The sequence below is a fragment of the Hemibagrus wyckioides genome, linkage group LG06 (assembly GCF_019097595.1).
Source record: "Hemibagrus wyckioides isolate EC202008001 linkage group LG06, SWU_Hwy_1.0, whole genome shotgun sequence".
In the NCBI taxonomy this organism is placed as follows: Eukaryota; Metazoa; Chordata; class Actinopteri; order Siluriformes; family Bagridae; genus Hemibagrus; species Hemibagrus wyckioides.
The window spans coordinates 36,400,937-36,411,774 of NC_080715.1; the positions used below are offsets into that span (position 1 = coordinate 36,400,937).

Consider the following 10,838-nt stretch of genomic DNA (forward strand, 5'->3'; position numbering starts at 1 on the left):
GAACTTGACTGGCCTGCACAGAGTCCTGACCTCAACCTAATAGAACATCTTTAGGATGAATTAGAGTGGAGACTGTGAGCCAGATCAAAACTGGGTCTTCCTTTACATGTACATGAATTTAATATGAAGTTGGCCCGCTCTTTGCAGCTACAACGGCTTCAACTCTTCTGGGAAGGCTTAGGAGTGTGTTTATGGGAATTTTTGACCGTTCCTCTAGAAGCGCATTTGTGAGATCAGGCGCTCATGTTGGACGTGAAGGCCTGGCTCACAGTCTCTGCTCTAATTCATCCCAAAGGTGTTCTATCAGGTTGAGGTCAGGACTCTGTGCAGGCCAGAAAAGTTCCTCCACACCAAACTCACTCATCCATGTCTTTATGGACCTTGCTTTGTGCACTGGTGTGCTGTCATGTTGGAACAGGAAGGGGTCATCAACAAACTGTTCCCACAAAGTTGAGAGCATGAAATTGTCCAAAATGTCTTGGTATGCTGAAGCATTAAGAGTTCCTTTCACTGGAACTAAGGGGCCGAGTCCCACCCCTGAAAAACAACACCTGAATTCAATGATTTGGAGCAGTCAATATAGTGTACATATTACCTCCAACAATGTCACCATATAAAGCCTCCAGTTTGTGATCCTGTACCCGGGGTTTAAAGTAGGATTTAGATGGCAAAAACTTGTGTAAAAATCCCAGAATTATTCCCTTTGCTGATATCTCTTCTAGTATAACAATGCCCATGTGCAAAATGACATAAATGAAGAAGACTTTTGATAGATACTGACCACTGCAGACCGGGAACATCCTACAAGAGCTGCAGTTTTGGAGATGCTCTGATCCAGTGGTCTAGCCATCACAATTCGGCCCTTCATCAAATTCGCTCAAATCCTTACACTTGTCCATTTTTCCTGCTTCTAACATCAACTTTGAGGACAAAATGTTCCCTTGCTGCCTAATATATCCCACCCACTAACAGGTGCCATGATGAGGAGATCATCAGTGTTATTCACTTCACCTGTCAGTGTTCATAATGTTATGCCTGATCGGTGTAGGTGAGAAGGATTCTTAATATTTATGAAATTAATTGTGTAAACTGTATACAATAATGGCATGTAAGTTACATGTTACAATTGGAATAGCTTTTGTAGTTAACAGATAGAGGCAAACAAGATAATTGTTTATGAGACTTTTAATTAGCTTTATTTATTTACTTATTTATTTACATTCTATTTATGTTGGAATTCTTTTCCAACCAATACTTTTGACAAAACCATTGCAAAACAATGACTCTGTACTACAGTAAACGTGTGTTTACAGTTTGAATATGATATCAATGTAGCTTTGTTTCTGATTAATAAATTCAATCGAAGCAGCTTTTTTAAAATTTACTTTGTAACAGATGGCTCATGGTCCACGCTAGCCATGGCTTCTCTCTTTCTATCTCTCCATCTTGCTCCTTCATTAACTGCACCCGAGTTCTCTCGCTCGTTCTGTGGCTGCCTCCACTGCCCCCATGACGGCTGCCCGGAGCCCTCCTTTTTCCAGAGCATGGAGTCCGTACACTGTTGTCCCGCCTGGAGTACACACTTCAGCCTTTAACTGCGCTGGATGCTTCTCACCATCCCGCAATAAATAACCCGCACCCTGTCAAAACCATACAGGCTGTAATAACAATAAGTTATGTTTTTTTTTATTTTTTATTATAAGTAATGATTTAAAGACTTACTAGTATAGTCTGGGCTGCAAAACGCTGAGCCAGCACACTTGGCATTCCCATTTTAACAGCTCCTTCAGCAAGGGCTTCAGCAAACACGTACACCTATAAGGCAGAGCTGAATGTTAAAATGGTAAAATGTGATGAATAGTCAGGTAATTGCAAAAGCACCAAAAGAAAAATTTTTATAGCTAATATACACTGATCAGACATAACATTATGAGCAGTGAAAGGTGAAGTGAATAACACTGATGATCTCCTCATCATGGCTCCTGTTAGTGGTTGAGTTATTTCAGGCAGCAAGTGAACATTTTGTCCTCAAAGTTGATGTGTTAGAAGCAGGAAAAATGGACAAGCGTAAGGATTCAAGAGTTTGACGAAGGGCCAAATTGTGATGGCTAGGTAACTGGATCAGAGCATCTCCAAAACTGCAGCTCTTGTGAAGTGTTCCCGGTCTGCAGTGGTCAGTATCTATCTTTAAGACCTGTATGAGGCCCCACCTCACAACCTACAGGACTTAAAGGATCTGCTGCTAACATCTTGGTGCCAGATACCACAGCACACCTTCAGGGATCTAGTGGAGTTGATGCCTCGATGGGTCAGGGCTGTTTAGGCAGCAAAAGGGGGACCAACAAGATATTAGGCAGGTGGTCATAATGTTATGGCTGATCGGTGTATAGCAAGGACTTCACATGGTCCACTTGATCCAAGGCAGTGGTAAAGTTGTTTCAATTCTCTTTGTACTTCATCGGCTATAGATGGTCACATTTATGATATTTAATCACGTGTAACAGCAATAACAGGAATGTATAACTAACACTAGGGGACATTTCTCATCCCTTTTTAACACTGTATAGTGTTGTCATACTTACAAAAGCCACACCGCTTCCACTAAGGCCTGTATGGGCATCGATCCAAGACTCAGGTCCAACCTCCACCAGTCCACAAGGCGAGAGGAGACTCTTCAGCATTGAAGCCACCTCCTGCTTGACCCCTGTTCCACACGCCAGGAGTAGAGCGCCTTCCTGAAGCATGCATGGAAGATTCGGCATCAGACGGATCACACAAGATCCTCCGGGCAACAGCTAGACAGAGACAAAGGTTATATATATGAATACTGTATACTTTAATAGGAACACCTGCCCTCTTGCTTATCAACCTGGTCTCTGATTCCTGTTCTTAGCGGACATGAGTGCTCCACTATTTGAGATGCTTTTCTTGACTTGTATCTCCATGACATCATACACTGATCAGGCATAACATTATGACCACCTGCCTAATATTGTGTTGGTCCCCCTTTTGCTGCCAAAACAGCCCTGACCCATTGGGGTATGGACTCCACTAGATCCCTAGTGTGGTGTGCTGTGGTATCTGGCACCATGATGTTAGCAGCAGATCCTTTAAGTCTTGTAAGTTGCAACTTACAGGACCTGAAGGATACTTACAAAACGTAAAAGAATAAACAGGACTTAAAGGATACTTTTGATAGATACTGACCACTGCAGACCGGGAACACCCCACAAGAGCTGCAGTTTTGGAGATGCTCTGATCCAGTGGTCTAGCCATTACAATTTGGCCCTTCATCAAATTCGCTCAAATCCTTACGCTTGTCCATTTTTCCTGCTTCTAACATCAACTTTGAGGACAAAATGTTCACTTGCTGCCTAATATATCCCATGAGGAGGAGGAGATCATCAGTGTTACTCACTTCACCTGTCAGTGATCATAATGTTAAGGCTGATCGGTGTATAATATATGACACATGATGTCTCTCTCACCCCCTCAAGTGTTGCTAGGGTGACTCCGGCTGCCATCGAGACGACAATGTGCTGTGGGGTGACGTGTTGAGAGAGCGCACTTAGTACAGTAGGGATCAGATGGGGCTTGACTGCCAGGAAGACCAGACGAGAATGGTGAATTACTTCCTCGTTCGAGTGTGTGACTGCAACTCCCATTGCCTAGAGACAGTGACATGATCAATAAAGATATCCAGAATTCTTAACTGCATTTCGAGTATTCTATATATGCAGATGAAAACAATAACGTGTGTATGATTTACCTGGAAGCGTGAAAAGTTGTTTTTGGATGGAGCGCTTACAATCACGTTAGACGCCACAACATTACCTAATAATACACAACACACAGACTGTGAAGGTTGAATACTCGACTTGATTTCATACACAAATGCTTGTGAATGTGAAGAAAGAGGTGCAAAGGAAACAAAACAGCCTTAACATGGTGTTTCATGGGATGTTTTCATGATGCAGCTAGTTAAAAAATGGCCCTGAAGAAGGCATTAAATTTATGTTCAGTCCATTTTTATTTTTTTTACCAAAAGTGTGTGGAAACCTGATCATCACACCCATAAGTGCTTAACTCTTCTGTGAAGGCTTTCCTCCACATTATATATTGAGATAGGGATTTGTGTATATTCAGCTATAAGAGCATCAGTGAGATAAGGCACTGATGTTGAGGAGATCTGGGGGTGCAGTCAGGTGGTTCAGTGTTGAGTCTGTGCAAGACCCTCACATACTTCATGGTGTGATTATCAGATGTCCACATAATTTTGGTTATATAATGTATATACAATAATTAAGTCATACATGATAAATAAATGTGCTAAAAAACTTTGTCTTGTTTTTCCTTAACTTTTGTATGGGAAATAAGGTCACTGTGGTGTACTGATAGCTTGTGCATATAATGTTTTTACACTATATTGCCAAAAGTTTTGGGACACCCCTCCAAATTATTGAATTCAGGTGTTGTTTTTCAGGGGTTGGGCTCGGCCTCTTAGTTCCAGTGAAAGGAACTCTTAATGCTTCAGCATACCAAGACATTTTGGACAATTTCATGCTCTCAACTTTGTGGGAACAGTTTGTTGATGACCCCTTCCTGTTCCAACATGACTGTACACCAGTGCACAAAGCAAGGTCCATAAAGACATGGATGAGTGAGTTTGGTGTGGAGGAACTTTACAGAGTCCTGACCTCAAACTGATAGAACACCTTTGGGATGAATTAGAGTGGAGACTGTGAGCCAGACCTTCTCGTCCAACATCAATGCCTGACCTCACAAATGTGCTTCTAGAGGAACGGTCAAAAATTCCCATAAACACACTCCTAACCCTTGTGGAAAGCCTTCCCAGAAGAGTTGAAGCTGTTATAGCTGCAAAGGGCGGGACAACTTCATATTAAATTCAAGTTCATGTAATGGCAGACGTCCCAGTTTTGGCCTGGCTCGCAGTCTCCGCTCTATCATCCATTAAAGTTAAACAGTCAAATGGGGTGAGTTCCCACAAACTGGAAACCACTGACCAAGGAAAACATTAGGTACATTTTTAGAATCCCTAACTTAAGTGGAATTGTTCATGGAAATCGCGTATGTAAAAAAAAAAAGATGATTCCGCATTATGTTTGATTTGCTTTGGTCCCTGAAATAAAGAGAGGACGTATTAAAAGTGCTGGAATTTCATATGTAGAGCTCATATTTGTTGTTTAATTTCGACACCAGGACAATGGATCCTGGCCCTTGGATATTTTGACAAGGTCTAATCTGACCTACTTTTTTTTTGGGGGGGGGGGATCCTGATGATTGTGATCCTGATCCTTTACACCATAACCCTATTATTTTCCTTCTTTCAATCTTTACAGAAATTGTTTACCACATCATAGATAATCTCTATGCATTTGTTTGTTCGATTTAATTCCGATTACATTTGCTAGAAATATAATTTTTTAAAGAGCATCTAACATGCCAGCCTGCTATAACCTCCGACAACCACCAGATGGCGCTGCGGTTTCAGCGCGCACCTTTGCACACGTTTCAAGTTGGGATCTTTGTGTTGCCTTTTTTCCCCTTTTTTAAAAAATAAATACACATTCAACTAATCAAACAGATGCATTTTCTGAAATACAGAAATACAGTCTAATGAAATGGGCTATATTTGTCTAGTCTAGTCACAAATAAAGATATTATATACTGTAGCTACCATGTCTTAAGATGCCCTGTGCTATTCCATAAGCCATGTTTCCTGCTCCAATGAAGCCGATTTTCAGCTCAGGTAACTCGTCCATGGTTTTCTAAAGGAAAAGGAGAAATGAACCAAGTAACTCTTAAAACACAAAACATACAAAAAGCCCTTCTTCATAACAGTCGTATACAACAGTTGTATCGGAAACACGATTTGTACTGCGCATGTGCGGAAACTCAGGTTCTTTGTTGTTGTTCTGCGCATGCGCGAAGAAACGCGTTATAAGAACATTATAATAAATACCTGTCGTACCAGACCTCTCTTTTATTGTTTTCACAAGAGACCTAGAGAATAATGTTCTCCTTTCACTAAAGCATATGCATGAAAATAAGAGGGAATAAAACTATATGCCGTGAATTCAATATTCAAGATTAAATGGACCCTCTAGCACCCCCTTCCCTTTTTATTTATTTATTTGTTCCTTGTATTAATTGTTTTCTCCTCTCTTTGTCGGTTGATTTGCTTATGATCATGCGGTATGCTGTAAATAATATAGTGTACTTGTTTTGTAAACTTGTTCTGTGTCATGTTTTGTTTGAATTATTAATTGCTTCAATGTCCAATTTTTTGTCAAATTATTAAATAAATAATTTTTAATTTTAATAATTGTTAAATAAATAAATAAATAAATAAATAGATGGGCGCATTTCCGCGCGTGCGCAGTACACATCGTGTTTCCAGTATGGAGCGAGTAGTGACAATAACGAACTTGGTTCCGGAAGTCTGTCTTCACTGGAGATGAATTTACACGTGATTATTTTTTTGTTATACTTACAGCTAAAGGTTACAGTCTGTTAATTTATGCATCTGTTAATATAAATGCATATATTTATAGGTGTAATTCTTTATCTAAATGAGCACAGATTTTTTTTTCTTTTTTAAAAACACGTGTCATAATAAGCGGAAATCGGGATCAGGATTTCAAAACAAAAGTCCTATTAAACACACGTTCATTTGTTGATCGTGGAAATAATAACGAACAATGTATTGATTAAAAAATGTTTAAAACATTACTTATTGAATTTATGCACAGAACATATCCTTTCCAAATAAATATCTAATGTATGACTTAAAAATATGTACACTAGGATGCATTATATAGCCGAAAGAATAAGGACACGTGAGCATGACCTATGTATTTCTTCCTCAGACAGTTGCATAGAATATTAAAAAAATACAGCTAGATAGATAGATAGATAGATTTATAAAAATCTTGACTGAGATATTCAACATGACCATATTCACAGATCACAAATCTGAGCAACAGTAGCTCGTCTGTTGGATCGGATCACACAGAGCAGCCTTTGCTCCCCACGGTTATCAATGATCCTTGACCGCCCATGACCCTGTCACCAGTTCACCACTGTTCCTTCCTTGGACCACCACTGCAGACCGGGAACACCCCACAAGAGCTGCAGTACAGGATTCCTGGTGGTCCACTGCCATCACCCGGGTTCGATTACCGGACAGGGAAACAACCCAGCCACTGAAGGGGTTAACTCTCATTGCCAAGTCTGCATAAAATGGTCAGGAATGGCCCCTGGTATAAAACCTGTGCCAAATCAAATATATGAAGGGAACAAGATGATTTGCTGTAGCAACCCTGAACAGACAGCTGCAAAAGATACCATTATAATAACAGGATACAGTCAGTTACACAATACAATGAAATTCTCACTCTGAGACTCCTCAAGCAACCTCTGACGTAATTTTAACAGGACATACAATAGGTACAAAAGCATAAATTGTGCAAATAGTGCAAGTATGTGTGTACTGTAAATCAGTAAAAGTGCATACGTGCACTGTAAACAAAGGTCCATGAAGGCCTTTGTAAATTTGCCACCTCTAAAAATCAAGGCAAACTTGTTTCAGAAGTCTGATAGCCTTTGGGTAAAATGGATTTTCAGCCTTTAGTGTTTGTGGCTTATAGTTCAGTGATAAAGCTATTGTGTTGCTGTGAATGTTGAGTTCACATCACAGCACTGCCACTGCTTGAGGAAGGCCTTTAACCCTTAACTGCTTAGTTGTTTAAATGTGATATAGATAAGGTTGTCTTCAGATAAGAGACACCAATAAATCCATTTATTATTGTTTAGAATTGCTTTATCCTGGTCAGAGTCATGAGTCATGGAGGAAACCTATCCAGAGCTGAGGATTAAACTTTTTAAAACATTATGACAACAATATTTGTAGTATTATGATTCTTTCACTGTCTGTTCTGCACAAATCTAAATGTTTTAAGTCAATGTATTGATCCTAAAGCGCACAGAAGCAGCACTCCCTTTATTTTCTGTTTATATTACTAACGTTTATTCTTTTGCATATACTGTGCTTTTCAAAAGGTAAGGATCAGGTTCTGCCCTGGGGACAATACCACCCATTACTTCCGTTTGTTGTATTTAAGGTGTTCAGTACATGCATGACGCATTGTCCTGAACAGGTTCCAGTTCTGCAGGTTTTGCTGTGTCGAGTTTCTTGTTCTAACTCGTCTATACCATATAGACTATATTGCCATGACTGGCCTGCACAGAGCCCTGACCTCAACCCGACAGAACCTCAATCCTTTGGAATGATTTAGAGCGGAGACTGCGAGCCAGGCCAAAACTGGGGCATCTGCCTTTACATGCACAAGGTTTAGGAGTGTGTTTATGGGAATTTTTGTCCATTCCTCTAGAAGCACATTTGTGAGGTCAGGCACTGATGTTGGACGAGAAGGTCTGGCTCACAGTCTCCACTCTAATTCATCCCAAAGGTGTTCTATCAGTTTGAGGTCAGGACTCTGTGAAGTTCCTCCACACCAAACTCACTCATCAAAGTGGGGAGCATGAAATTGTCCACAATGTCTTGGTATGCTGAAGTAGATAGATAGATTTAATTTGAATTGGTAAAATCAACTTCTATTATTTCACAGAAAATCTTCATTCAAAACCTCATGTTTGGTCACTGATCAAAAATGTCATTAAATCCTCAGAACTCATCATATACATTATATACAAAACTTTTCTAACTCTGTACAGAGTGACTAGTAAATGACTTAAAAAAAATAAACATTCTTAATATCCCAGCAAAGACAAATTCCATCACATCCATCACAACGTTTTGTCATAAAGAAAGCAGATATTAAAGATTTGTTGTATTACAACACCCTTGTTCAATCATGTTCACCTTAAAAAAAAACCCCAAAAACCCTGATAACTGATATAATTACTAAGATGGACTTCTTTTTTTAGTGTAGAAAACATTTTGAGAGGAAGCTGTGATACTTTTGGTGTAAAATCCAGCTAAAGTTTTTTGGAACTTCATGTTTTCAATGGTTGAAACACTATCCACTGAATATTAAAAATACAGTGCATTCACTTTGTTAAAAAAAAAAAAGTCACAATACTCTACACTCCATACCCAAAAAAATAACAAATCAGAAAAACAAAAAATATTCATTTCCCTAACTGAGAACTTAGTTGAAGCACCTTCGGAAGAGTTTACAGTCTCAAGTCTTTCTGAGCACAAGAAGCTTTGAGGATTTTCAGCCGAAGTTCTTAGCAGATCCTCTCAAGCTCTGTCAGGTGAGATGGAGACTGTAACTAGACCTCATTTTCAGGTTTCTCCAGACATGTTTGATTCTCCAGACATATTTGAAGGACATTCACAGAGCCATTCTTGTATTTTCCTGTTAGAAGACGAACCTTTAACCACAAATATCTGAAGACCTGAACTCTCCAGAACAGATTGTCAATAAGGATATCAGGGCATTTAACTGCTTTCTGCTTTTCTATTAACCTGACCAGTGCTCCAGTCCCTACACCTACAGTCTCATTACTTCCACCAGGGGTAGTGGTTAAGGCGATTCACTACTAATCAGAAGGTTGCGAGTTCAAATCCCAGGACCACCAAGCTGCCCCTTGTTATTAAAGCTCACTGAGCAAGGCCCTTAAACCTCAATTGGTCAGATGTACAAATGAGAATTAAAAGTTGTTCAGGACAAGAGTGTCCTACCAAATGCTGCTACCACCACCACGCTTCGTCACTTGTATTGCGCAAACAGTTCATACTTCATCTCATCAGACCTGAGAATCTTGTTTTTCTTCTATGACACTGAAAGTCCTTTAGGTTTTTTTTGCCGCAAATTCCAAGCAGCCTTCTGTCTGACAACTCTGCTGTAAAGATCAGATCAGTGGAGTGTTGATTCCTGATTGTTGTAAACTTCTTTTATTTGTGAATTATGGAGGCTTGGGAACTTTGAATGCCGCAAAAATGTTTTCAGATCTCAGGTAGATCTTTTGACCTCATGACAGGTGCTTGCCTTTCCACATCATGTTGATTCAAGCATATTTGTCAGAGAACGACTAAAATAAAAGTGGTCTCAAAGATGGTCAAGAGAAATGAGATCCACCCAAGATGAATTTCATCGCAGGAGGGTCTGAATAATTATTTAGTTGTCTTTTTTTAATAAATTTGTAACGTTATCAAGAACCTGGTGTTTGCTTTGTCGTTAAGGGGTATAGAGTCTAGACTGACTTGAAATTTTAAGTCCAATGTGGTGGACAAAATGAGAGGGGTGTGAATACTTGCACCTTCGGAGATTGCAATGGATTTGATTCATATACTATTTACTATTAAAAGTTTAAAAGGCTTGATGAAATGCATGAAGCCATTCTTACTTTATCCATAGTGAGTGTGTATGAAATCGCAGTGAAGTGGCGTTGTTATGACACTATAATGCGAAGTCAATCCTTAGGCCATGTTGTCTTCACTACAGCTACGATGATTTGAAGTACTGAAACGAAGCTCTACCCTGATTGTGTTATTCTGTAACTGGAACACAAAAAAAGGATCAACATTGGGAAAATACGATCCAAAAAGGAACTAAACTGAAGGAGTATATTAATGCAATGCACTGAGGAAGTGGGAATACCACAATGATCAAATTCTTAGAATCTGATTGGTCAGGCATTGATTAACGTTCTAAAACGGCATGGCTCGACATTTCCAGGGTTTATATGAACGTGTCGGAGAAAATATAATATACCCAGCTTTGAATTATATACCTAGCCTTAAAAGTAGCTTAAGTGCTAATGTACTCAATGCTCTAAGCCCTGAC

At 39.6% G+C, this 10,838-nt stretch overlaps 1 protein-coding gene across 2 annotated transcripts; it reads right to left on the bottom strand.

The window, feature by feature from the left end:
* Positions 1-1,176: 1,176 nt before the first annotated feature.
* On the bottom strand, positions 1,177-5,916 carry pycr3 (pyrroline-5-carboxylate reductase 3). 2 transcript variants are annotated; one of them, XM_058391150.1, is made up of 6 exons: positions 5,699-5,916; positions 3,770-3,834; positions 3,489-3,668; positions 2,583-2,735; positions 1,723-1,815; positions 1,177-1,640 (listed from the first exon to the last, which is right to left on the bottom strand). In XM_058391150.1, the coding sequence occupies exons 1-6, from the start codon at positions 5,781-5,783 to the stop codon at positions 1,458-1,460; spliced, it is 759 nt and encodes a 252-aa protein (XP_058247133.1). In that variant the 5' UTR covers positions 5,784-5,916; the 3' UTR covers positions 1,177-1,457. The 2 variants fall into 2 exon arrangements, with proteins under 2 accessions (XP_058247133.1, XP_058247132.1); XM_058391149.1 differs by having other exon boundaries at positions 1,180-1,640; positions 2,583-2,795; positions 5,699-5,915.
* Positions 5,917-10,838: the final 4,922 nt, after the last annotated feature.

Coding starts and splice junctions, on each gene's coding strand:
- pycr3 (XM_058391149.1), bottom strand. CDS start 5,783: ATGGACGAGTTACCTGAGCTGAAAATCGGCTTCATTGGAGCAGGAAAC. Junction 1,816..2,582: donor GTGGAAGCGGTGTGGCTTTT/GTAAGTATGACA, acceptor TCTGCCTTATAG/GTGTACGTGTTTGCTGAAGC. Junction 1,641..1,722: donor TTGCAGCCCAGACTATACTA/GTAAGTCTTTAA, acceptor TGGTTTTGACAG/GGTGCGGGTTATTTATTGCG.